A 27,688-nucleotide genomic window follows, 5' to 3' on the forward strand; every position below is an offset into this window, starting at 1 on the left:
CAACACCAGACATGAAAATGTGCCCTGGGGGTTGCTGTGGACAGACCAGTAAGGACTTGCAAAACAAAAGCGGGTGAGGTTTTTTAAAGCGCCAAGCTACTTGCTCCCTGCAACCTCCCTCTCTGGCTTCTCTGTCTCCCCCAGGTGCCTCTCTCTTTGAACAGAGGCAAAACAGAATGATAAGGAGCCAGAAATCCCTCTTCTGTGAGGCTGGAAATGTGTCTATAGTGCCTGCAAAATGGTTTTTCCCCTCCAAATAGAGCACCAAGGATGTTACCTGAGGGGGCAAACTGCCTGCCTTGAGGTCTGCAACCGAGAGCACTGTGACACGGAACCTTGACTCTGCCAGTGGATGGTCTGCAAAACGTTTCTGTTCTTTTACCACCAAGTTAGGGAACTGTCTGGGAGAGCCCTCCCAAGGCCGCGGCCAGCCCGCAGAAGCCACTGGCCCTCCTCTGATAACAGCCTCTGTGAACGCTCAGATTTGCTTTCCAGCTAAAGACAGAGATCCTTTGGCCGGCCCGAGCTTTCATCTTCCCCCTGAGCCCTCCGGAACCCTCCAGGGGCCAGCGGGATAGATGAGCAAAGGCTGCAACACGCAGAGTCTGAAAGCTCCCATTTGTAAAAACAAAACAAAACAAAACAAAACAAAAAAAAACGCCTCTAAAGTCCTCCCTCCTCTCCCAGCCCCGCCCCGCCCCACCCCTGTGCCGGGACCAGAAGGTGGAATTCGGAGCCAGGAAGGGGACCCCCGGCCCGGCGTCCTCCCAGCCCCGGGGCCGGGGGGCTGCCCCGCAGGCCTGGTGCCCTGCAGCCCCGGGGGGGGGGGCGGGACAGGCCCCTCCCCGGCTGCGCGCCCACCCCGGCGGCGGCTGGAGGCCCGCGCCCCGCGCCCCGCGCCGCACACCCTTTCCCCTTCACTCTCCCTTGGTTACTATGGAAACAGGGTGTCATTGATGTGGGCTGAGCCGGGGAACATGTCGGCGCACAGCTGAAAGTCAGCGATTGTGCCGGCGGGTGGAAATGTGCCGGGGTGGAAGAAGTCCGCAGCTCCCCAAACTGCGGCGAGGACGCGGTCCGGCCCCTCCCTCCAACTCCACTCCCCTCGCCCTCTCCTGGCTTTTGACGAATTTCTTTATTCCCCTCTGGGCTCCGGCGGCGGCTATTTTTGTGGCACTCGGTGCCCCACCCTCGCTGTCGGCCGCTCCTTATCCGGCCTGGCCTGGAGGGTGACACTGTGTCACCCTCGCCAGGACTCGTCCCTTGATTCCCGTCAGAGTTTGCTTTGATTTCTCTTTCCCTCTCAGGGGCCAGTTCTTACTTCCTTTTATTTTTAGCTCTGCACTCCATGTGGTTTCAGGGTTCGGTCTGATCCATGGAAAGGTTCTTTTTTTATCGTCCCTTTTGAAAATGATAATCAAAGGAAGGGACGTGGTATTTGGTCATGTGGAAAATTCAATGTATAATTTAGACGTCTGTCAAAAATCTGACAAATAAAATTTAGCTGAAATGAAGGCAGCCCGGAACGTGTCGCGTTCTTTGCCAACGCTCGGAAAGGGCTTCGAATGTGTTTGTCCTTTCGGAGGTGAGTTCCTCAAGGTGCTCCTTGCAGAGGGATATAGCGTGACACCGCCACCGACAGAGCAAACAGTACTTTATGGAGCCCCTGCTCGCGTCAGGCGCTTCAGGTTCGGTTCCAGGCAGCATGAGACCCACTTTGCAGTCGAGAAGACAGAGGCACTGGCTTGGGTTAAGGACTTTGCCCGACATCGTAGAACCTTCAGTGCAGGAGGGGCCTGGGGCCTGGGGTCTGAATGCTGGAGCGAGCTGTCACCTGTGTGAGACAAAGACAGTCACGGCCCCTTTTTCTCCCCCACCTTCCAAGTCTACACTGGCAGTGTCCCCTGGGGTTCCTCATCCCCGATGTTTGGTGTTCCCTGTCCTCACCACAGTGCAACCATGGATTTTGTACGATCTTTTGCAAGGATGGGAAAAGTGACAAGACATTGGGGAAAGGCTTGGCGAGGAGACTTGCAACAACCTAGTACATGATACTGCGTCTTCCTTTTTTTTTTTTTAAGATTTTATTTATTCATGAGAGACACACAGAGAGAGAGGCAGAGGCACAGGCAGAGGGAGAAGCAGGCGCCATGCAGGGAGCCCGACATGGGACTCGATTCCAGGACTCCAGGATCACACCCTGGGCCAAAGGCAGCTGCCAAACTGCTGAGCCACCCAGGGATCCCCATTGCGTCTTCCTTTCAGAGAGGGAAACAGACTTGTCCAAAATCACACAGTAGATGATGGAGCAGGCACCTACCTGCTCTGGGTTCTGCCCCTGGAGCAGAAAAGCATGTCTTCCCCTTGGGCAGCCTCACTTAAGCTGCCTGGCTACACACCCGAATGGCTGGTCCCAAGGGCCCGCCTTTGAAGGTAAGCTGTTGACAGAAAAGAGGGGTGCTTGAGGCAGGAGGAGCAAGGTCTAAGGTTGCCAGGTAAATGGCAGGACATTTATTTAAACTTTTATTCCAGATAAACAAGGAATTGTTTTTATTTTTTTTATTTATTTATTTTAAAGATTTTATTTATTTATTTATTCATAGAGAGAGAGAGAGAAAGAGAGGCAGAGACACAGGCAGAGGGAGAAGCAGGCTCCATGCAGGGAGCCGGATGTGGGACTCGATCCCCGGTCTCCAGGATCACACCCCAGGCCGCAGGCAGTACTAAACCGCTGCGCCACCAGGGCTGCCCAGGAATTGTTTTTAATACAAGTATATCCCACACAGTATCAGGGACATACTTTTAATATTCAAAAAAATTCTTTGTTTATCTGAAATTCAAATTCAAAAACTGTCCTTCTCACTGTTTTGATTGTGTTATTTTACTAAATCTGGCAACTCCATCCGGAACACCCTGCTCAATGAAGGGACAGGGGAGGTACAATTCAAAAGGCCATTCTCTGGAGTCAGAGAGGCCCCGGGGTTCATCCTTGCCTCTCATGAACCAGCTCTGTGATCTTGGGCAAGTTACTCTTGTGGAGTCCTGCCACTTCATCGATTAAATGGGACTAAAAAGGTAGAGAGATTTAAAAGAGGTAGGGGCACCTGGGTGGCTCCTTTGGTTAAACGTCAGCCTTTGGCTCAGGTCATGATCTCAGGGTCCTGGGATCGAGCCCCACATGGGGCTCCCTGCTCAGCAGGGAGTCTACCTCTCCCTTTGCCCCCCTCCCTGCTTGAGCTCACTTGCTCTCTCTCTCTCTCTCAAATAAATAAGATTTTTTTTAAGTTTTAAAAGAAATATAATGTAAATAATAGGGCAACAGGTAGCACCAAGTAGGGACACTGTGTGCCTCAGTTTCTTATCTGTAAAATGAGGTACCATTATCCAATTCTCCAGAGGACTGGACAAAGTTAGGCATGTCCAGTGTATAGTAGGTGCTAAACCAATGGCAGATCTTATAAGAACTGGCAGAAATTCTGAAGTCCAGACCTTCCCAGGCCCCCAAGTCCTCTACCTTCCCTCCTTTCCCCCCCATGTAGCTCTGGAACTTTCAAGGCAACAAGCAAGGGGCCAACAGTCTCCTGAGGTGCTGGCAGGCCCCTCCTCTCCAGGGCTCCCAGGGCCACCCAGACACACCTCTTGCAATTAGATTTGTGAGTGGGAACAGTCTCTTTTCTGAGGCTCCTGATTGGCTCCAGGCAAAAACACAGTTTAGCGCTCAGTCAAGCTACATTTTAGGGCCTCTGTCTCTCTCTCCCCCCTCTCCCCTCTTAATTGCAATCTGTTCAGTAATTTCCTCTTCCAACACTGCAGAACACAGGGAAGCTGCAGCGCCAGGAGTTGGTAGGGAGGAGGGAAAGAGAGCTCCTGCTCCCTGCAGTGAATCTGCTGGTCCAGCGCCCTGTGTGTGTGTGTGTGTGTCCGGAAGCAGACACATGCACACGCATGCGGGGATATGGCCAACAACCAGGGCAAGTTGTCAGACCGGGGCAAGTTGTTAGGGGGCACCCACTAGCATGGGGTACTTCACAGTATCTTATTTAATCCTTGCAACATTATTAACTATAGGTATTTTCACAGTTTGGAGGTAGGGCTCACATAAGTTGAATCACTTGCTCAGAATCGCACCGGAAGAGCAGGGCTGAACCAAATTTGCACCCGGGTCTGTGCTCCTGGGCCCCAAGTACACATCATGACACAGGTATTCCTCATTTTCCGAAAGCTCATGTTTCACCACTTTGCTATTACAAAAGACCTACATTACTACCTGTTTTCACTAACCAAAAGAAATCTGAAGGGGATTTTCACTTTTACAAAAAAAAAAAAAAAAAAAAAAAAAAGAAAAGCCATTACCATACTACCGTAGGTCTTACATAAAAGCAATGTGGCGTAATGTGAACTTCTGGAAAGCAGGGTATACTCTGCTTTACGCCATTCTGTCTTGTGAAAGGTTTCATATGAAAGCTCTGCTTTCAAAAAAAGAAAAAGAAAAAGAAAGAAAGCAAGCTCTACTTTCAGATGGCAGGGGAAGAGGGGCCTGTACCTTTTCACCTTTTGGCTTCTAAGCTCAGAAAAGGAGCTAAGGAAGCCTCCTGAACAAAGGAACATGAGGAGGTTTCTTTCCCCAGAGTGAATAGCAGTGTCCCAGGGACAAAAAACCTTTGCTAAAGAAATAAAATATTAATGACAGAATTGCAGAGATCAAGCTAAGTCAAAGAGGGGCAGAGTTTATAGGAGAACTTGCTCAAATACCTGAAGCCAAAAGCTGCAAGGGCTGGGGGCAGCTTTGCTAAGCAAACTGCCAGCCCTGTTCGTCAGTCCCTGACTAGATAGATCCTTCTAGTAGCCTTACAAGTATTCCCATCCTGATTTCCTAGTTGGGGAAACCAAGGCTCCTAAAGGTAAGTCACTTGCCTAGAATCACACCACTAGGAAATGGCTTGTCTGGGATTTGGGCTGCCTGGAAAGCCCATTTTTCTCTAGGATGCCCTGCTGACTAGACACAGGGCTGTGACGTGCTAGGAGTAGGGGTCAGGTGAGGCTCTGGGAAATAGGGAGGTGAGTAGGAGGCCTACCTTCCTCTTTGTCACCCCTCTCTTCAGGAAGCACAAGACCCTTCCTGGAGTCCCAGAGATGGCTGCTGCTCTGGAGGCCACCGGCAGAGGGGGCAGGGGGGCCCAGCCCCTCCCTGACAACAAAGGAAGAGGCTGGGGAGGCTGTTGCTCCCTGGGCCCTGGGCTGGCATCAGTTGCCTCCATTCTCACCGGGGCTCTGCAGCTCCCACCCAGTGCCCTGGCCCAAAATGGAATAGAGGGACCACTCTTTCCCTCCTTGGACCACCAGAGGGAAGAAGGATGGGCAGGCTGCCAACAGATGCACACCAACACTGCCTGGTCTTGCTCTTTCTTTGCCTTGTTTGCAGAATGCATGTTCCTGAGACTGGACAGGCCTGTCACCTGGGCCACTGCTGACTCATATGGGAGAAGAGGCCACACATCAGGGCACGAGGCTTGGCACTAGCTGAGAGTCCCTCAGCTGGGGGCCCTTGTGTAGGTCACAAGCTGCTCAGCCCTCCCTGGTGGCTGGGCATATCTCTCCAGCCAGACCCCTCCCTGGGCCTGGCTTTCAATACTGGGCCCCCTGACTCCCAGCTGGTCGACCTGCTCTGGAGAGTTGGAGCCCAGCAGCCTCCCTTCCTCAGCCTTTCTCACTTCAGAGAGGTGGAATCAGGCAAACTCCTGCTGGTACGCCACCCCCACGCCCCATCGGATTCTGTCTGGGGGCACACAACAAGCCTGATCTGGGGCTTTTGGTATGAATGAGGCTCCTCTGGGGCCTCTAGATGACAGGGCCAAAACACTTTTCCTTCCTGGATGCCACAGATGGCTTGGGGAGAGAAAGGGATAAGGAGCTTTGGTTTGTAAGCAAAAGCCCATCGTGTGGCAGGGTTGTGGGGAGGACACAACCCAGCCCACTCTCCCCTTCGTTCCCCCCAGCTCCTGCGGGTTCCCCCTGACTCCCTGGGCCCCTTTCCCACTCCAAGACCTCCAGATCTACCAGAGCAGCGAGTGGGGAGGCTGAAAGAGGAAGGAAGGGAAATTCAGGGGCTTGGATGCTGCTCCAGGCAGGGGGAGGTGTCTGCACAGCTGCAAGCGGCCCCCCTACTCCCAGTCTGTGAATGGGCACATCACCCCCTCCTGCCCGCCTGCCACCACTCCTGAAACAGTTGGTCCTAATGAACGCAAAGCAGGCAGGGCAGCTGTGAGCATTATCCATATGCATGGGGTGGGGGGTGCTTATCCTCACGTCCCACCCCACCCTGCAGCTGCTGCCACCCCCTGTGCCAGGAGGGCGAGTGGGCACGAGCGCCCAGGCTGCTCCAGGCCCTGGGCCTCCTCTCCTCCCGGCCCTCCCTCCCCAGCCCACGCCCACAGCCTTCACTTGACCCATTTCCGAGGCAGAAGTTTGTGTGTGTGTTTGAGAGAGAGAGGGAAAGAGAGAGAGAGAGGAGAGAGAGTGCTAGTGCGCACACATCATTTCCCCAGTTGGTGCTTTTTGATTTCCTCTGAAGTATCTTGATTGCGGACGTACAATGGCATCTTGCTGCCAGTGCTCCCTCAGCAGCTTCTGGCTTTGCGCCGCCTCCTCCCCGGGGCCTGGGGTTTTCTGCTGACTCCAGGGCCCCGGCCGGCTGGCAAGGAGGGAGAAGGCCTGAACCGGGCTTCCATTCCTTGGCTGAGTGGCGGGACCTAGAGGCCCTTCCTGTCCTGGGCCCAGGCCAGCCTGCACCCCGCAGCCCTACCTACTCTTTTACTTGGGCCTCCCTCTGCCTCCTACGAGCCATCTTGTCCTGGGCTGTCTGGCCTTCACCCCACTTAGTGCTCAGAACCATTGTTCTGCTCAGATGTCCTCGGGGGCCCTGCCAAACTGTTTATCCTATCTTTCCAGACCCCTCTGATCTGACCCCAAACCTTTTTTACAGATCTGTCAATCATGGCCTCTCCTGCATACACTGAGCTTCACATGAGCTATCCCTCAGTCCCCCAACCTAACCCTCCCAACTTTATTTCCCCACCTGGGCTCATAGTTACCTTCTCCCCAGAGGGTCTGCCCTTCTTTTGTGCTTTTTTTTTTTAAATAAATTTTATTTTATTTTAAGATTTTATTAATTTATTCATGAGAGACACACAGAGAGGCAGAGATACAGGCAGAGGGAGAAGCAGACTCCATGCAAGGAGCCCAATGTGGGACCCAGTCCTGGGACCCCGGGATCATGCCCTGAACCAAAGGCAGATGCTCAACCACTGAGCCACCCAGGCGTCCCTCTTTTGTGCTTTTCTTACTCCTCTTTTAGGGCATGATTCAAGTCCCATATGCCCAGGAAGATGGCCCGAGATCGTCTAGCCACAGGATTCTCCTGTGAAACTCCTAGAGCCCCAAAAGCCTTGGCATTTGGCATCCATCCATCCAGCCAGCCATCCAGCCATTCATTCATTCATGGGTTCATTCATTCAGTAAATTATCTCCTGAGCAGAGGCAAAGCACTTATAATGCCTCATGCCCTGGGCCCCTTCCCTCATGTCTTTTTGACTTTATTATTCACTGCTCTGCCTCTCATTCTTCCCAGCCACACACAGCCCCTTACTGTTCCCAAAACAAGCATCATCTGCCTCTGGCCTTTGCACTTGTCCTGTCTGCCTGGAACACTGTTGTTTCAGATGCCCTGAGACCTTGCCTCCTCACATTCTGAAATATCTGCTCAATGTCACCTTCTCAGGAAAACCATCCCTGACCATATATATATAAAACTCCCATGCTCCTTACCTTACTGACATGTCTGACCCCCCTCACCCTGTTTTACTTACCTTTATAATACTTATCACCAACTCACATTTATTGATTTATGGTTTGTCATCTGTCCCCTCCCCACTAAATTATCAGCTCCAAGAGGATATAGTTGGTCTTATGTTAACTGATGTATCCCCAACGCTGGAACGTTGCCCAGAATTAGAGGGACCGCAATAACTATTTGTTGAATGAATAAATGAGTGAATGAAACAGGCACTGTCTTGGGCTCTGAAAAATCAAAGATGACTAATATTTCATGTCCCCCAGGGACTTACAGGCTAGTTGGACATGTATGCTATGCAGTAGGTACCCTGACATGTAAACCACAATAGTTAGAATACCGTGTGAGGCTTAAGTACACAGGAGTGTGGTTGCCTCACAGGAACATAAACATTGTGATTGCTATCAGTGCCTAAAAGTGGACTGCGCCAGCAACAAACCTGGCACTTTGCGTGCATCATTTCATTTCCACTCACACGTGACTTCCTGGGGAGGGAGGGGGACACAGAGGAGGCAAAACTCTGAGCCTAGGTGTACCATCCAGGCAGAGGGCTCAGCAGAACCACCAGGGCATGGAACCACCTGGCTGCTGGAGACTGGAAGCCTCTGATGGGATAGGCGGAGCTTCAGTTGCTGCAGCCAATGGAGATGGCATTTGGTGGGACTGAAGAGTCTGTACCCCTTAGGCTGTGAGTTACCCATTTGCATGTGAACCCCCACCCTGCTCAGTGCCCTGCAGCAGACACAGACAGGGAGAGTGTCGAATGACAACATCCAATTCACAACCAGGCAGCCTGGACATCCATATGTCAAGTGACTCATTGCCATTTTTTTCCAGGTGGACCAGAAGTCCACACCATCCTTAACACCCAGTTCTTGGATACCTGCTCCTGCATGTCATTCTCTACCTGCAATTATGAGATGTGGACGGTGCCACCACTAACACCCCATTCTACGAGCTGTTGAAAACTATGCCACACACCATCCCATACATTTCCCTCTTCTTGCCTCAATGCAAATAAAGAAAAATAATCTACGGCACTGAGCAGATGGGTTCTTTCTCAAGAAAGATCCAATTATTGAAGATCTAATGCAAGGGGAAGTCATAAATATCCCAATTTGTTGCCGTTGAGAGGAATTAACCACACAGCAATTAAAGAAAACTGGTTACCCATGGAGGAAACATGCAGATTTCCAGTGTAGAACACAGGGGTAAGCCTCTTGCCAAGGCCCTGCGTCATACACACCAGGGACAGGGGATTTTAGGGAAGAAGCCCTGGGCTCTTGAAGGCTTCGCTCACTCAGTGGGTGTGATTTCTATATACCATAGAGAATATGGTAGAGATCAAAGCTCTACCCACCAGATTTTTATTTATCTGTAAGAACTTTCCCTGTGGAAGCAGTGTCTTGAGGAATTCAAGCAGAGAGTGACTATATCTTGTTCTGGAAGGGAAGAGAGTCTTTGGAAAGGGTAGAGTGTTGGAGGAAGAGAAAAGCTGCCAGAAGAAGGTGATATTCTTGAAGCCAGCCTACCTCCTGGCCCAGAGCTATAACATCTCACCTGATGGGCCTCCAACCTGGCTGCCTCTGTCCCACTCTAGGATCTGTCTCATTTCCTTCAGCCTCCATGGATGTTTCTGGTATTTTAGCCCTGAATCACAAGGCTTCACCCAGAGTATATGGAAGGGGCAATCCAAGACTGTTCTCAATTTCCTTCCTTGCCCCTTAACTAAAAGAAACGGGATTCAGAAGTTTCTAGAACCAGGGCAAGTTCTAGAGACCACTGTTTCTAAGGTACCTCCAAGGGAGAGTTTTCCAAAATCAATACAGGGTAACCTGCACTGTAAAAGAGGGCTGAAATGTGGTGGGGAATCGGTTTTCTACCTCCTTTTCCTCGGTAGCCCCAGCAGGTCAACATCCCACTCCCCTTCTTTTGTAGGCCTAGACCACTAGGTTGGGGAAGGACATATCTGAGACCCTACAACCACCCACCTCCGATTTACAGGACGCAGAGGTGGGGTAGGGAATCCCCCAGGGGGCCCGGCTCGGTCTTGAAAGTGTGCCTCGGTTCTCCCCCACCCTCGGATGGGAGAAATTGAAGGTGTCTGAGGAAGTGGCAGGGCGACAACGACAGGGCCTGAGTGGGTAGGTGTGAACAGGAATGGAAGAACTCGGCAGTGAGGTGAGGAGGTGGGGTCTGGCCTCAGGAGAGGGGCCTGGGCGCTGACTCAGCGCGACGCCTGCAGGGTGCTCCCGGCCGCCCACCGCCGGCCCAGCCCTCGGGCGCCCTTTTGAAGCCGGGAGGGGGCTTTGATCTGAGGCCGGCCCCTCTCAGCTGGCCCGGCCAGATGCGTTGGGGGAGGGGCGGAGGAGCCGCCCCCCCCGGCCCCCCGGCCCCCCGCCCCCCCCCGGCCTCGCCCTGCCCCCCCGCCCCTCCTCCCCGGGCACCGGGACCGTTTCCGGCTGTTGCGGGGGCACCGACCCTCCCCCCACGCCTTGCAGCTGTTCCCCAGCTGCGCGGCCCCACCCTGAAGACAGCTGGGAGAGAGGCTGGGGGCGGGGAGCGGGGCGCAGCTGCCGGGCCGGGCCGGGCCGGGCCGGGGGCGGGGGCGGGGGCGGGGGCGGGCAGCGACTTGAAAGGGCTCGGGCGGCGCGGGTGGCGGGCGGAGGAAACCCCCCGGCGGTCGCCTCCCCGAGGCCGCGCACATCTGGGCCACAGCAGCCGCCGCCCCCCGTCGGCCGGGTGGGGAGAGGCGCTCCTGACACCCAGCCCTTCCGGGAAAGGGGAGGAGTGGCCGCCTCCGGGGAAGGCGGGCGGGCAGCGCCTGCGGGGGGAGCCGCTATCTCCGAGCCGTCCGCGGTGTGAGGCACAGGGTGTGCCTGCGCGCCCAGGGCTGTGGGAGTACGCACACCGGGCCGGGGTGGGGAGGGCCCCTTCACACCTTCTCCCGCGGGCCTTGCGTCTTGGGGCTTGGGGCGGCTCCAGCTCTTTCGGGGCCTCCTCTGCCCCTGACCCTTTGGGGAGGTGGGTGACAGCTGCTCCTGCAAAGCCGGGGACAGCTGGGTGGCTGGGGACAGCTGGATGGGGTTAGCAGCTCCCTGCTTCCCTGGCTGCCCAGGCACCCCCAGGCTGTCCTACTGGCAGCTGGCTGCTTTGCCTGCAGCCTGTGTGCCTAAGTGTGTAATTGGGGTGGGCCTCCAGAACCGGGACCTGGTGAGCTCAAACCTACTCGACCCCCACCAGGGTCTCCCTCCATATCCCAGTCCCACTGCTCTGTCTGGAAAGAGGACCCCTCCCATCAGCTAACACAAATCTAGGCCAACTGAGAGAAATTGGGCAGCTTTCTGTCTTGGCTGTCAATCCTTGGCACAGAAGATGTCCTAGGGCCCCTGAACCAGAGAAAGGGATAGTGAGACAGGGGCAGATGTGAGTGGAGTTAAATGTCTGTCCACCAGCACCTGCCCCCAGGCATCCTTCCACCCTGGGCTGCAGGGGCACTGTGCTCCAACCAGCTGCCCCCTCGCTTTAGTCCCAAACAGGTGCAGGGGAAGAGATGGGGGCAGGCCAGCTGTTGTCATCCTGTCCTGGCTCTGGCTCCCAGCCAGAGTGGGGAAGGGGGAGCAATGAGGCAAGGGTCCACCCATCCAACACAGTCATTTTCTGTTCCCGCAGGATGGGCAGAGCTTCTACTTAGCAGGACCAAGACTGTTTTGGTCTGGCCAGCCCAACGGGCCAGGGGAACATGGCTGGACCATGCCCTCCACTCTGGGTCCTTACTTTTATGAGGGGGGGAGGTGACTAAGGAGGGTTAGATGAAGCTTGAACGCTTGGCACCAGACAGGACTTACCCATGGCTCTCTGCCTTGCTCTAGGCTTCCTGGCGTAAGAGGAATCTAGGCCCTGATTCTACACAGACGAGAGGAAAGAGAACTAGGCACCAGCAAAGCTGCCCCTCCTAGTATGGAAGAAGGGCATAGGCTGCTTCATGACAAGATCTGTGCAAAGTGTTAGGCAGCAAACCAGAGATCCCTTCTAAGGATCACTGCCCCACCCCCAACAGAAGTGTGCTCTAGCCCCTCCTTCTATCCTCAGAGGCACAGGCATGTAAGACCCTAGCTGCCAATCCTTCCTGGCAGCACTCATTTTAACCGGAGAGTTAAAAATACAGATTCCTGGGCCCTTGGTGGTTCCCATGGAGTCAAAGCCGACCCCAGGAATCAGCCCTTTTAATAAACTCCCAAGAGACACTAGAGTGTTTGAGCAGCTCTGCCAAAGGGGACAGCGGTAGAATGTCTTCTTCACCCTGTTGCCCTGCCTCCTTGCCTCTCAGAACCAAATATTTTCCTGCCTGCCTTCCTCCGTGAACAGGAGAAGGGGCCTGGGCCCAAGTCACTTAAAGGAAGCGTGGAGCTCAATGACTCCTCCAGTGGGGGCCAAGGTCCCTAAGTTACAAAAAGAAGGACTGCTTTGTTTATACCCATGGCCCCGCAGAGTACCTGGCACTTAGCATGTGCTCAATAAATATTTGTGGACTGAAGGAGGTAATTTTGCAAGACTCATAGAAAGGTATTTCTTCCTTTGTCTGTCCTAGCTAAGAACATGCCGGCAGAACCTCAAAGAGATGCCAGGACCTCTGAAGCAGGGGGCTGGGCCTGGGAGGCCCTCGCTCAGCAAATATTTGCCAAACGAACCCCAGGCTGAGGGTAGATGGAGTTGACAAACTGATGAACTGACATTCACAGGCCTGGAACAGTCTAGGCCAAGCACAGAGCCAAGGCAAAGAAGGCAAGGGCTTCCCATCCCTCAGTGGCCTTTCTTGTACCAACACCTGGAGACCCTTGGCCTGGGAGAGGGAGGGGAAGAGGCGAGGCAGGGAGTGGGACTGCGCCATTATGTTTATTAGAAGGTTGGATTTCGGTGTGTGCTCTAGAGAGATTACAGAATAAATACCTGCGCCTTGAGAACAGGAAGTCCACGATTCATACAAAGTGCTCACTACAGGAAGTTGCTGTGTCAAAATCCAGGCAAGGACCCAACTTGGGGCAGCCCCTCCTCCCCCACTCACCTCAACAAGGGCTGTGCTATGTTTTTTTTTTATTTTATTATTTCTTTTATTTCTCTTTATTATTATTAATATTATTATTATTTGCTTTTGCTGTGGTCACTATCATTGGCAAAGTTCCTTTTCCCCTTTCCTGGACATGGGGTTCCTGTCTTTAAGATTCCACTCTGAGGCTGAAGGTGCCAAAAGCTGCTTGAGAAGTGGCCTTTGAACTCCATCTGGGAGGATGTTGAGAAGAAGGAAGCAGGAGAAATCATTCTTGGTTTAAAAAAAATTAAAAAACAAAAAAACAAAAACAAAAAAACAACCCACGATCTACAGGTCATTTCTTACTCAGTCAGTGATCAAACTGTCCAAAAGAAAAACGAGAGAAATAGGCCAGGGGGTGGGCACCACTGGTCCTTCCTCCCAGGGCTGGGTCAGAGGGTTAGATTCCCCCCCAAGGCTTTAGGGGAAGCTGAGGCTTCTTCCAGCCATGGAGGTGGGAAGGAGAAGGAGTGGAAGAAAAAAGGACAGAGAGAAAGCTCAATGCCTTGAAGTAGATGCTTTCCCAACTCCAGGGCCACCTGTAGCCCAGGCCAGGCCAGCTCTCACTGTCGCCTCTGTGTCCAGGAGATTCATTTAAAAAAAAAAAAAAAAAAAAAAGCCCCAAACAAAACAAAATCCAAAAGGAAAAGACTTGGGGGAGATGAAGAAGGGAGGGAGGGGAGACAGGAAGTGGAAGGACAGGTCTCTGGATGCATAATTCCCGAGCCACTGAGGGTGCGGGGGAAGATTCCCCAGCGCCCCACTGCCTGCGTGGCGTTAGCTCGTCACGTAGTGTTTGGTGGATGGCTGCCCATACACCCTGTAGAAATCCTGGTGACCAGGCTGCTGGGAGGCGTCGAGCCAGTCTCTGACCGCCAGGCCAGGAAGGGACTGGGGGACGGAGGGTGTGGGCGGGAGCGGGTGTGAATACTCCTGCGAGGGCACTGTCCAGGGAAAATGGCCGGAGCGGGGGTAGGGCTGGTGGCCACCATGGTTGGCCACGGAAGAACAGTAACAGTTGTCCACAGAACAGACGAGAATCTTGCGGCCGCCATACTGGGGGAGCATGGGCTGCTGGGTGGCAGAGCCATTGGGATACTGTGATGGGGGGAACACAGGACTTGAGTGCACTGGTTGGGCGCCGCCCGGCAGGGCCACCAAGTGCTGCGTGGAGCTGCAGGGCCCCAGGGGCTGCCCTGACTGGCCCTCGCTGCTGGCTGTGCCTGCTGCCCCATATTGGCTGCCCACGGGGCCTGACGACGTCTCTAGGAAACTGGCCTCCGGGAAGGCCGTTGAGTGCTTGCGCTTCTCCGCCCCAGAGCTGCTCACGCCACAAGGATACAGGGGGACGCTCTGCAGGAAGGGCACCGGTGTGCTGAAGGGGCCTGTGGAGAGTTCGGGACAAAAGTCGCCAAAGCTCCCATCCCAAGCAACCCAGGCCTCCTCTCCCCACTTTCTATCTGTAGGACTAAGTTCTTATATCATGCACTATCTTGGTCGATGTTTCCTATGCCATTAGCAGGTAGATACTATTATTATTCCCATTTTACAGCTGAAGAAACTAATGTCTAGGGAGGTGATACAGCTTTTCCCAAGGTCCAAAGCTAGAAGCGGCAAAGCCAGGATATAAAGAAAAGACTATCTGACTAGGCCATGCTGCCTCTCAGAGAGAAGGCTCTGGCATTTTTCCTTGCCCAAAGGGCTCTCTCCTTTCCATTGAGGATACCACCCTCACCTTCTAGCATCTTCCGCAGCTGCTTCTCCTTCTTGGCCACCTCATTCAGGAAGAGCTTGGAGTTCAGGTGGCCGATCTTAGGGGGAGAAAGGCTGCTGCCCGTGCAGGTCTGGGTCCTGGGGGCAGTGGACGGGGCATCTGCTGTGAGGAGGTATCACCGGTGAGCCTGCCCTACCTCCCCCCAGTGGGCCTGGCCCTCCCTACCCTCCCCCAGATGTCCCCCTGGGGGCCAGTGGTCATCTGCTCACCTGTCCATTAGGATTTTCACAGACTTGGTGTTCTGGGGGAGAGAAAAGGATTAGTCAGTGGGAAAGGCAACATGGGAGAGCTGCCCCTCCTCCCTCTCCCCAGGCAGGGCTGACCATCTGATTCCAGCCAAAGTGTGGGGGGAGGTGGGGGAGCATCTCCATCTCTAGAAGATAAGAATAGCTAACATTTATTGAGCACTTACTATGTGACAAACACTGTAAGTGCTTTCTATACATCCATCATTCTCTACACAACGACCCTAGGAGGAAGGTGTTGGAGATGCTCAGTCCTTTATCCGAAATCCTTAGGGCCAGGTGTGTTTTGGAATTAGGAATCTGTTGGATTTTAGAAGGGGAATAAGCTGCTTGTACTATATATTACATATTATTCCCAGTAGGATGCCATCACCCAATACATCAGTGTTCCTGCAGCAAAATGTTTGAAGACTTGCATCAAGCAAGGTAAATAAAAACGATAAACTGCCAAGATGAGTTCAGGCCAATTTGTTCTTTTAAATGACCAGTCAGAATTGTTCCTACTAGTTTTCAGAGACTTTTAACATTTGGAATTGTGGAGAAAGGACAATGGCTCTGTATTACGAACCCAATTTTATAAGTGAGGGGAACTTAAGCTGGGAAACATCGAGGACCGGCCCCCAAGCTCACACAGTGAGAAAGAGTGGGGTGGGAGGGTTCTGAATCCACACAGGCTGCCTCCAAGACCTGTGAACACACCGCTGGGGAGATTCGTCGGGGAGCAAGGGCTGTTGGACTCCACAGCCTAGGAAAGACCCCAGGTGCCCTCACGGGTGGCCTGGCCGCGCCCACCTTCATGAAGCTGACGTCCTCCGTCTTGTCGAAGAGCAGCTGCAGGGAGCCCAGCAGCTTCTTGGCCTCCTGCATGCGCTCCCCAAGGTGCAGCGCCTGCGCTGCGTTCTCGCTGCAGAACTTGGCCTGGGCCTTGTCCAGGACCTCAACCGTCTGCCGCAGGTCCTCATCCAGCAGCTGGTGCAGCTTTTCATACTGCAGCCGCACCTCCTCCTTCAGCTGGCTCACCTTCTCCTGTAGCCACAGGGGTGAGGGTGGGCAGCCGGTGGGCACTGGGGGCCTCTGGCTGCAGCTCCTGCCTGTCTCCTGGTCCCGAATGGTGGAGTCTGAGACCTCCCCCCCACCCCCACCCCCCTGGCTGCCCAAGGCTCCTGAGGGTGAGGGCTGCTAATTCCCTGCTCCACCACTGACAGTTCACTGAATAACTGACCAAGGAATTCTGGCCCGGAGTTGACCGCAGAACAGACCCTAGCCCAAATAAGGAACCAGGCCCTGCACCCAAACCTCCCCACCCCATACCGTGGCCTTGGGCTTAGCTACCTCCACCAAGCGCTTGTCTGACTCAAGTTTGTACAGCTGGTCTTCAATATCCTGCTCTCGCTCCTCCAGACGGTCCTGTTGCTTCATCAGCATCTTCTGCAGGGACAGGTGGGGAAGGGGTGTCAGAGGGGGCTGCAGCTCTACCCCTTACCAAGGATGGGTGAGCTCCATCTTTCCCATCCCATAGATTCTTTGACTCAGATGGCCTACATTTCTGCCTTCTAATCCTTTCTGGCGCCCCCCTCCCCCCAATTCCAGGGGCCTGGTGACAGCTGTCTGGCCAGCCCATTCCCAGGAACAGAAAGCCCTGGAATAGCTTCCCACACATATCTAAACCATGAGCTTTCTGAGGGCAGGGCCAGGCCAGCCCCTGTCTAAGTGCTTTTCCAGTATACACTTATCTAATCATCCCAGTAATGCTATGAGTTAAGTACTATTATTATCCTCAATTCAGAGAAGAGGAAACCAGAGAGATTAAGCAATTCATCCAAAGTCACACAGCTAGTAAATGTCAGAGCTGGGATACAAACCTAGGCGATCTGGCAGTAGGGTCTATTTTTTTTTTTTTTTAAGATTTTTATTTATTCATTTGAGAAGAGAGAGTGAGAGAGAGAGACAGAGAGAGCGCACACACACAAGCAGGGGGAGGGGCGAGAGAAGGAGAAGCAGTCTCCCTGCTGAGCTGGGAGCCCAAAGACATAGGGCTCCACCCCAGGACCTGGAGATTATAAACTGAGCTGAAGGCAGATGCACAACCATCTGAGCCATCCAGGCGCCCCAGTAGGGTCTATTCTTATACAAGTCATACCACCTCTCTCTGGGGAGCTCCTTCTTAGAGATGAGTACCCTAAGATGCAGAGGGACACCCTTCCAAGGTCATACAGGCCTTCTGGTCTAGTCCACAGATCTCACCCTCTACTTGCCTTACCTGCACTCGGGACCCAGGGGCATGAAGGGCAGCTAACCCTTCTTTTATTCTTTTTTTTTTTAAATCCAAGGTCTTTATTTATTTTTTATTTTTTTTAAATATTTTATTTATTTATTCATGATAGACATAGAGGGAGAAAGAGGCAGAGACACAGGTAGAGGGAGAAGCAGGCTCCATGCAGGGAGCCTGATGTGGGACTCGATCCCAGGTATCCAGGATCACGCCCTGGGCCAAAGTCAGGCGCTAAACTGCTGAGCCACCCAGGGATCCCCCCCCCCCTTTTTTTTTTTTTTATCTTCTTTTATTCTTGACGCTGAGAGCTAGGCCTCTAAAGCCCTTGCTAGGGATCCCTGGGTGGCGCAGGGGTTTGGCGCCTGCCTTTGGCCCGGGGTGCGATCCTGGAGACCCTGGATCGAGTCCCACATCGGGCTCCCGGTGCATGGAGCCTGCTTCTCCCTCTGCTTGTGTCTCTGCCTCTCTCTCTCTCTCTGTGACTATCATAAATAAATAAAAATTTAAAAAAAAATTTAAAGCCCTTGCTAGCTCCCTCAGACTCTTAGCTGGACCCTGGTGGGAGGGAGACCCCAGCTCTCCTAAGAACCTGAGGCCAGTTTACTGGAAGGTGCTGGACCATGCTCAGCCCTTTATCTCCCATCTTCACAACCCCTCCTCTCCCAGCCCGGCCCACCCTGGCTGTTCCATCCATCCTGTCATCCTCTCTCACCAGAGATGCCTCTTCAAACATGGTTTCTTCCTGCTCAAGAACCCTCAGTGACTCCCTCTTTCCAATACTTTGGCAACAAAGGCTCTCTTACAACTTGACTTGGCCAGCCAGGTGGGCTGCTATCCCGTCCCCAGTGCTCTCTGTGCACATTTGAACTCCCTGCACCCTGCTGACATTTTTCTATAGGCCACAGTGCCTTCTTCCTCCCTCTGTCCATCCTTCAAGGCCCAACTTAAGGTAAACTTTCTATGGCCTGTGCTGGAAGTTTGTACCAGTCCCTCCCTGTCCTTGCCATGCAGCCAGGCTGTCATATTGTGCCTTCCCTCTGTAGCTCTACTGTCGAATATGGTAGCCATTAGTCACATGTGGCTATTTAAATGTACATGAATTAAAATAAATTCAATCAAACATCAGTTCTTTAGTTGTACTAGCCTCAGTTTCAAGCGCTCAATAGGTACACGGAGCCAGTGGCTAATGTACTGGACACAAGAGATACAAAACATTATCATCATCACAGAAAGACTTACAGGACAACACTATTCTGTAGCCTGCCTCGCAAAGGGTGGTCTGATCTCCTTACAAAGCTCCAAGGCTGCTGAAAATAAGGTGTTACCACTGTGTTTTTCTACCTCTCTTCCCAGTCAGGCCACAGAGAGGCCCCAGCACCCTACAGATGCATAACAGGTTGGCTGAAGACAGCCACAGTTTTGCCCCCAATGTAAGGTTTGCAAAGATTGTGCAGAACCTAGCTCATAGTAAGTGTCTACCCAACATGGAGTGGTTCTTGTTCTTCCTCTGTGTGGGCCTCAGAATGACCCTCAAATTTGACCTTTGACCCCCACCCTTCACCTATACCCAGCTGGTTTCCTAGGGACAAACTGCCACGAATCCCTTCCTTGTTGCTCCAACCCATTTTACATTTGGAGAAACCAAGGCCAGCCAGAGAATTCAGTGACCTCATTATGAGTTGGTGGCTGCCCTGGAAACAAACAGGACCCTGGGGACAGGAGGAGATAGGGGGATAAGGCTCTCAGATTCCAAGCTGGAGGGATGCCTGAGTGGCTTAGCGGTTGAGTGTCTGCCTTCGGCTCGGGGCATGATCCTGGGGTCCCGGATCAAGTCCCACATCGGGCTCCCTGGGAGGAGTCTGCTTCTCCCTCTGCCTATGTCTCTCTTCTCTGTATATGTCTCTCCTCTCTGTATGTCTCACGAATAAATAAATAAATCTTAAAAAAAAAAAAAAGGTTCTAAGCTAGAGAAGCCTGGGGAACCCCCTGCTCCGACAACTCGACCAATGACTTGGACAGAACCTCTAAGCACCATCCCCAGGACACTGTGATCTGCCCCCAGCACTTTGGCCTCCAGTAAGTCCCCACACCAGTCCAACACACACAGGGGTCTGTCAGCCTGAGAGTCAGGGCCTGTAGGGAAACACAGCCGGGTGGGGGGAGGGAGGGACAGTCATGCATCCTCCCTGCCTGCCTGTCTGTGAAACTGCCTACAGCTCTAGGAAGAGGGTAGGCAGCACCTCGTAGCACCGCCCAGAACATACAGGAGCATGTGTTGCCACCCATGCCCTGGGACCACCTCATGCACACAGCTACACATATACAGGCATCCAGTCCCCTACGCTGTGAAGACTAGGACTCCTGAAAGCCCTAGACAATTAGGGGAGGCCTGCCATATAGGCAAGGTGGTCACGATACCCCTTCAGGAACATTAGGGCTTTTTATCTCCCTCTTAACAACTGGCCCTCAAATTTTTGCCTTTTACCCACAGTCAGAGAACAGGGCACCCTCCCCCCCGCCCTTCAGATGTGTCTCCGATTCCAGGCCACTCTCATCTTTCAGCACTGAGGATATCTGAAAGCCCAGGACCCCACCCACTCACACATCTGCGCATCATGGTCTCCCTGCCTAGCTACTTCTCAAGACCAAACCCATCAGTAGCAGATTAGGGACACGCCTGGGGCTGAGTCCCAGATGAGACAGCCCCAGGTAGGTTCCCTGCCCAGTTTCCCCAGAGGATCAGAATGGGGTCTGTTCCACTCTACCCTCTCCCGCCTACCTGGAACCCCTTCAAGGAATTCATGGCTGACTCCTCGGGGAAGAGCCAAAGGAGGCACCTCCTGTCCAGGCCTAGGAGTGGAGCTTAGCCCTGTCCCTCTTCTTCTAGGCTTTTCTCAGAGCCTTTCCTGGCAGTACTTCTACTCTGGGGCCTTGCATGCCCAGAGTCCTCTGGGTTGGGAGCCCAGTCCAGGCCTAGCAAAGGCAATGACCACACTCTCCAGCAGGTGGCTGAGTTTCACTTCCCCTCCCCCAGCTCTGAGGACATTGAGCTCCTGTGTCTGCTGCAGGGTAGGTAGGGGAGGGGGTAGGGATGGGAAGGAAACTGGCCAAGGGTTGCCAGCAAGGAAGGCTGGGAGGGGGACCTGGGGGCCCTGTGCTGCCCAGCTCAGCCTTGCAGGAACTGCCCTCCCTGAAGTCAGATGATTAATCCTGCCACCGACAAAACGTGGGGGAGGCACGGGGTGGGGGAGTTACTGTCACCTTAGGGGCTGTGAAAATGGGGGAGGTGGGGAATGTCTCCTTACTGCCTCTATACTGGCCCCCACCTCTGTTCCACCAGATGATTGAATCGAGTTACTGAGAAGCTGGAAGATGGGAGAGAAGGAGAGGCTGACACCCATCCCCACTACCGGCAGCCTCTTTCTGTCCCAACGTCCAGGGAACTGCTGAGAGCTGAGGCTCCATTTCCCATCTGGGAAAAACACACAGTTGAGAGATAGGACCAGATTTTCCAGCTTATTCAGAGCATGGGGCTCTTAATGCAGCGAGCACAGAGCGGCAAGGGAGGGTGGGGGGTGGGGGGCACCTCACACAGGGCTCCCAGCCCACAGTGAGTCACCCGGACAATGGCACACCTCACGGGCACAGGTGCAGAAGCGGAGCAGAGTGGGGGAACCATGGTCTAGACTAACGCTGCTGGAAGGGCCAGGCCTCTGGCAGGAAGGAGGAAGAGCAATAGGAGGCCTTGCTCCACTCAGCAGCCTCTGGCCCCATGGACCTGCTCACTTTTGTCCCTCCCTGAGGACCTAAGCCTTCTGTGGTCTGCTCCCGGGCCTGTGAGGGAAAAAGCATCAAAAAGACTTGGGGGCACTCCATTCCCATCTCATCATACCTGGCAGGTAGGAGGAGCAGGCCCCAGAACATCCTGCTCCTCCTACCTGTCGCCCAATGTTTTAGACTTTGCCTTGAGCTGCTCTTGGATGCCCCTCCCAACTTGGGGCAGGGTGGGCACCTGGAGCCCCTTACATTCCTGCCCCAGGAAAGCCTCACATCCCTCTGGAGTCTAACTGGCTAGGCCCAGCTGGCATTTTTGACGCCAGACTGGACTGGGCAGACGGGTGAGGCCATGGGGACTCTAGGCTGCATAAAAGTTAATAAATAATAATAATAAAACCCTCAAGTCAACCTTGAAGAGAAGCAAGGTCAGGAGGGAACAGGGCCCCAGGGGCTGGGCCAGAGGCAGGCCCGAGGTTTTCAGACAGGGCCAGGGCTGGATCTAGCAGCTCCTGTGGTGGTGGCGGTGGTGGTGGTGAGAGGTATGGGGGCAAGAGGGAGCTGGGCTGCAAACACCTCTCTCTGCTCAAGCCCCTGCCCAGATAGCTCTCATTCCAGCTCCAGCTCTGGCTGTAGCCCCTGCTCAGAGCTACCCCATCCTAACCCGCCCCCCAATTCCAAACCCCCCCCACACACATACACACTGAAACCCTAGGCCCAGGAGTATGCTGGCCTCCCTCTCCCTGGGCCAAAGTACTCTGCCCTGTCTCCCAGCAGCTTCTGGCTGACCTAGACACTCCTTTCCAGGTTCCTCGGCCCCTGCCTTGAGCTACCATGTGGATCCCTGGGGCAGAAGCAACCAGAGACAGAGAGAGAGGAGGCCGTGGGGCAGGAGCCAGGGCAAGGAGAGAAGCGGCAGCTCTGAAACAAGCCCCGGCAGACCCCAGAGAAGGTTTCCCAGCTGCAGAGTGGAATTAGCTTTTGCCATGCAGAGAGCAGCGCTCTGGGGCAGCAGAACAAAGAGGCGAGAGAGAAAGCCCCCCTTTGTCTGGGTTTGAATGCCAGGCCAGCCGGGAAGGAAGACTTTCCCAGAGCCAGGGATGAGGCCAGCCAGGCCTGCCTGCTCAGTCCGGGGCAGGGGCCCAAGCTGGGTCCACCTTCTTCCTCTGCCCACCCACACTGCCCCCAACACAGCATGGCAGGATCTGCCTGGACCTCTGCCTCCAGGACCCGCCACAGGCAACAAGCTCACCTTAGGGTGAATTCCATCTTTTCATCCCCTCTGCAACACCCCCACCAGTTGACAAAGTCACACAAGCCTCAGAGCCTGAGCAGGCAGCCACACGACAGCAACATGGTGCTGACAGCCACGCATACCCACTCGACTTCCAATCACAGGTGTACAGCAAGCAGGCCATGCCGTCACCTTCCTCTCTCACGGACACACACTCACAAGCCTTCCTGGCCCCGCAGCCACACACCAGACAACTACACGATCAAGTCAGTCACTCACCCGGTACCTTCTCAGAGATACACATGGGAGTTACAAAAAATTAGTCACATGTAAGAGACACAACCAGACACGCTGGTTACACACAAGCGTGCACACACACCTGCAGACAGACATGGATGCGCGGCCACCCGGAGCTGCAGGAGGCAGAGTAATCAATAGGGCGTGCATGACAGGCGCCTGGCTGTGTCAGCAGGATCCTGGGTGGAGGCTGGGCCTCTGCCTGAGACTCCTCTCTGCCTGGAGCCTACCTGCCTTGCAGACTCAGGATAGTCAAGGAAGGGGCGCCTCACACACACCCCAGCTACCACCCCACCTGAGAGGTCAGAAGGGAATAGAGGAGCCTGGTGCTACCTGAGACAGCTGGGCCCGGGCAGGCCTCACTCCCACGGCTCACCCAGAGACAGATCCTGGTCCAGGGTCCCCATGGGAGCTCTCCAGCCAGGGGCAATGCGAGCAGCATAACCTTACCTCTATCAGCTACAAACCCCAAGTTGGCCTGAGTAGTGGGATCCTCTCCCCTGGGATCCCCTCCCCCCTTCCCAGAGAATATCTCCTCTCAACACTAAACCTACCAGAATGCAAGGAAAAAGGGTTCTGGCAACATTTCCAGCTTTGATCTGAGGTCCTGGGAATGACACAAGAGCAAAACTATGACCTGAACACACACAGGTACGTGCAGACATACACACACACACACCCTGCATAGTCCCTCATCCATATAACTAGGCCTTATCTCGGGTTTTCTTTCCGTGTTGAAGGTGGTCCCAACTTACCCCAGTTCCCTGTTGCTCAGATGAGCCCCTAAACCAGGGGGCTGGAAGAGGGTTTTACCACCTACGGCTATCAGGCTCCAACCTACTTGGATATCCCAATTTTGGGAACTTAGCCTCTCAAGGCCCCAAAGGAGAATATATTTGGGGTCTAGGCTAGTCCCCAAAGAGTGGTCTTTGGGGTCAACCCAGTGCACAGCCAGGTTTCAGGGCAATGTGGCCTACACACTGGCTTCCCAAGGACAGAGCAGGGCAACAGGGTTTGCAGACCTGACTCCAGGTTCCCTGCTGTCCTCTGGCCTGGAAAGGAGCCAGAGTTGCCTTCCTGCTGGGCCCCTGCTCTAGACTCCTGGCCCGCGCACATGTGGGTGCTTGTGAGTAGGCGATAAGGGCCGCTAGGGCGCGGACAATCAGTTTCCTATTTCTAGCCGATAGGGCACAGCAGCAGGTCCCCCACGCCACCGGGAGGGCAAAGGAGAAGCACAAGAAGCAGAGCTGTATTTTAAGGCAGGTGCCTATATGGAGAGTTCAGTCACATTGAACAGGGCCGCAACAGAGGCCCTCAGGCCAGGGAAAAAGGAGCCAGGAAAAGGCCCTTGCCCCTTGGCAGGAAGCTGACCCCAGGAGGGGTTCTTCCATTCAGGTTCCCCACAGCTCTTCCCTTCCCCTGAGGGTGAGGCTTCTCTTCCTCCACAGCCAGTAAGTCCAGCTCACACGGATTGGTGCTGGCCTGTTGAAGGGTTTCCAGCTCCAGGGCCCTGGGTCACCAGAGCAAACCTGGAGGGGGGAAAGACTCAGGCTGCTGGGCACAGATGCTAATTAGGCGCATGGAATTACATATCTGGTTTGAAGCAACCCCACTATTTGTGAGCCTGTCCACACCAGGAACAAGAATGAACACATGAACACACACACACACACACACACACACGCGCGCGCGCGCACGCATGCAGCTGCTGACAAAGTTCAGCACTTCCTTCCCATCCAGTTCCTTCCATGAGCCAGGAACAGAGACCTGCTGGTGGGAACCCTGCAGTATACTCCGCATGCATGGGCAAACCACCTCCCCTCGCCCCAAATCCCCAACTGTACAGATGAGAGACAGGTGCACTTAAGGGCAAAGCAGTCTCAGAGACACTTGCAAACACAGACGCCCATCTAAAGAAGCCCTCCTACTACCGAGTCAGACACAATTATGTTTTCTCCCCACCCAAATGAAAGGCACCCCAGCACTCAGACACAGTTAAGAGCAGAAGCGTGGGTGCAGGCACACGTTCACTCCTCACCCTGGCTGCTGCCCCTCCCCAGCTCCTTTCAGCCACATCCCCGTCTTTCCCTTCCTGTCACTTTCCGCCGCCAATCCCAGGACACAGGACTGGACAGCGCTCCTTCCTCCTGCCTCTGCGCCTTCCCCTCCTTCCCTAGTCTTTCCATCTTTATTAATAGCAGCAGCTTCCCAATACTGAGAAAAGTCTGGGCTCTGCCTGCCCTGAGTTGGAGGTGGACACCAGGGGCTCATCTGCTTCTCCTAGGCCTCTGCTTCTCAACTCCAGGGAAAGGGAAGAGAATGGCTCCTTCCTCTCTCCATCCTCTACACTTCCCTTTCAGAAACCAGAGGTCCTGTCCTGGTACAAAAAACCCAGAGCTAGCCCATCCGATTAGAAACTAATTATACAGCAAATTGTATTTGTCATCCCTGCCCTCAGCCTGTGGCGGCCCCCCTGCCTTTTGTTAGTTGTATGTGTATGTTTTTTAATTGCTAAACAGTGACTCATTCTGACTGGTTCCCCCCCCCACCACAGGAAACAGCCCCCGTCCACAACCGTCCCCTATTCAGAGCTTCCTCATACCCCAGCTCCCCACTGGCCTCAACTAGCCTCCAGGGGCCCCCACCCATTAAACACTCCCAGTCCGACCAAAGCCCAACCTCACCCCCATGATATCACACCCAGGCTTCAAGCTGGGGCTCTGAGATGGCTCAGTCTCAGGCCAACCCCTTCCTTCTGGTATGACTCAACCCTGAAAGCCAAGGGACCAGGGAGGGACCTAGGAGGAGCCCCCCTCCACTGAAGGGGACGGAAGTATTGCCTCAGTCCAGCTCCAAAGCCAGGCTCAGAGGCCTGAGGGGGAAGGCGGTTTTGACATTGGCCGCTGCTGCCGGGTGTATACAATGGGAGGGGATGCGGTTCTGTAATCACCCAGCCAGCAGCCCAGGGGAGCCAGCTGCCTGAAACCAGATTGCAAGGCAGCTCAACCTTAAACCCACAGGATTCTTTTTCCGTCTTCTACTTCCCCTCCCCAAATGTGGGAGGGCTGTGATAGAGGGCTGGGCTGGGAGGAAAGGGCTCAGGGTGATGAAGACACATACTTTAAGGTTTGTTCATGCAGACGCAGGCAACATACATCAGCACACAGAGGGCAGTGATTCTCACACATGAAGAGTGGGCTATTGGGAATAATCAGAATGGCTGCGACACTGCTCAGCGGTGCCTCCGGCTGTCCAGGCCTTGTCCAGATAGATACCAGAGTTCTGTTCTCCCTCCGGAAGCTCCCCTCCACACACCCCCCCCCCCAGTGTGTTTCCAATAGGGCTTGAAACTAACATGGCTGCTTTTGTTTACTTCCTCATTGGTATGCCAGCATCATGGATCATGTCAGCCACAGCAGCGGCACCAGGACACTCATTACATAAACAGCAGCTGGAGAAGCAGGACCTGGGTCACTGCCTTGGTGACTTCCCACAGGGCCTACAGAAACAAGGCTGGGGAAGGGAGCTGTGCGCAGAACAGAAAAGCAACACCCAAACTCCACCCCTCACCTCAGTTCTATAAATGACTCAAAAGATGGACCCTAGGAGCACAGGTGCAGGAATGTATCAAGTAGCAGGGGACCCTTCTTCCCAGGACCTTGCCCCTAAACTTTCAGGGTAGAAGTGTTTGGAAGCGGGCCTCTGGCCTGATGTCACAAGAGTTGGCCTGTCTGGATGGGTGGTCCCCACCCGGTAGGGAGTGTGTATGTGTGTGTGTGTGTGTGTGTTTGCGTGCGCGCGCGCGTGCAAGGTACTTGCCCGGATCTCATTCCTCCGGATCTCCACGTCGCACACCGAGTGTCCCTGATGCGCACCGCTGTAGTAGCAGCAGTACTGGCACACGGCCACCTGCTCGGCCTCACAGTGGTAGAGGCGGTAGGCGTTGTGCTGGGGGCAGCTCCAAGCCCGCACGTCGTCCGCCTCCACCAGGAGGTGCCCGCGGGCGGTGGAGGGCTGCTGCAGGTGCGTCTGCACGTGGGACTGGCAGCAGGGCGCCTCGCAGCGCAGGCAGACCTTCTGCGCGGGCAGCGGGGGGCCGCGGCGGCAGAACACGCAGTGCAGCGCCGCCGGCGGCTTCTCCACGTGCAGGGCGTTGAACTTCTCCACGATGTTGGTGAGCTTCAGGTTCTTCTCCAGGCCCGGCTTCTGGTTGTAGGCCTGGTTACACTCCGGGCAGCGCACCAGGCCGCTGTCCTTGGCCCACGCCTCGCCAATGCAGCCCCGGCAGAAGTTGTGTTTGCACGGCAATTGCACCGGCTCCACGAAGACGTGCAGGCAGATGGGGCAAATGAGCTCCTCCTCGAAGCAGTTCTTCCAATTCTCCGCCATGGCGGCTGCGGGCAGGGGGCCCGGGCAGGCCTCCCCGACTGCCCAACTCTGGGGGTCCGTCCCGTGCAGCTGCAGGCCCACCGAGCCCCGAGCTCCGGCCCCAGGCCGCCGCGACAGTCGCTCAATCACCAGCGCCTTCCGCGCGCCTGCCCCCCAGAGGAGAGAGCCTCGGTCCTCCTGCCGCGCGCGCAGCCGGCTGCGTCTCCTCCTCCTCCCGAGCGCCTAGCGGGAGGCGGCGGACTGCGCCAGGGCCGCGGCCGGGACACCAGCCCTGGAGGGGAGCGCCGGGGTCCAAATTCCATATAAGAGGCCGGCCCCCCCGTGCGCGCGGCTAGGCCAGCGGCGGCCCGCGGCCTGCTCCCGGCTTCGCGGCTGACATTGGGGCGCGCCCCGCAGCGGACAGAGCCCGGGAGCCGCACACTTCCTCCGGCGACGGCGGCGACGGCGGGGACGGCCGCGACGGGGCTCCCTCCCGGCCCGCCCGCGCGCACCTCACCCGCCTCGTCCGGGGTCCGAGCGGCCGGGGAGTCGGGGCGGCCGCGCCGAGGGCGGCTAGATCGGCGGCGGGCGGGCGAGGCGGGCTGGCGGTTCCCGGGCGGCGGCGCGGGCGCCCCCCGGCTGGCCGGCCGGGAACGGGTGCGGGCTGCGGGGCGCAGGCGGGCCGACTCCGGGGCGCTGCGTGCGCGCAGGGGCAGTCATTCAGATGAAATTCCAGTCCCCGGCCAGAGACACCAGCCCGCCTCTGCCTTCCTCCTCCCTTCACAA

General features: G+C 55.1%; 1 protein-coding gene and 1 long non-coding RNA gene across 2 annotated transcripts; one reads left to right on the forward strand and one right to left on the reverse strand.

Annotated features, from left to right (window-relative positions):
• The first annotated feature begins 8,399 nt into the window (after positions 1 to 8,399).
• On the forward strand, positions 8,400 to 8,893 carry LOC140620951 (uncharacterized). Its single transcript, XR_012020691.1, has 2 exons — positions 8,400 to 8,537; positions 8,687 to 8,893. It is a non-coding gene; the product is annotated as an uncharacterized lncRNA (long non-coding RNA).
• Positions 8,894 to 12,726: 3,833 nt separating this feature from the next.
• Positions 12,727 to 27,365, reverse strand: TRIM8 (tripartite motif containing 8). The gene is made up of 6 exons (XM_072805513.1): positions 26,354 to 27,365; positions 16,290 to 16,385; positions 15,750 to 15,983; positions 14,922 to 14,953; positions 14,674 to 14,789; positions 12,727 to 14,323 (listed from the first exon to the last, which is right to left on the reverse strand). The coding sequence occupies exons 1-6, from the start codon at positions 26,921 to 26,923 to the stop codon at positions 13,716 to 13,718; spliced, it is 1,656 nt and encodes a 551-aa protein (XP_072661614.1). The 5' UTR covers positions 26,924 to 27,365; the 3' UTR covers positions 12,727 to 13,715.
• Positions 27,366 to 27,688: the final 323 nt, after the last annotated feature.

The sequence above is a fragment of the Canis lupus genome, chromosome 29 (assembly GCF_048164855.1).
Source record: "Canis lupus baileyi chromosome 29, mCanLup2.hap1, whole genome shotgun sequence".
NCBI classification, from domain to species: domain Eukaryota; kingdom Metazoa; phylum Chordata; class Mammalia; order Carnivora; family Canidae; genus Canis; species Canis lupus.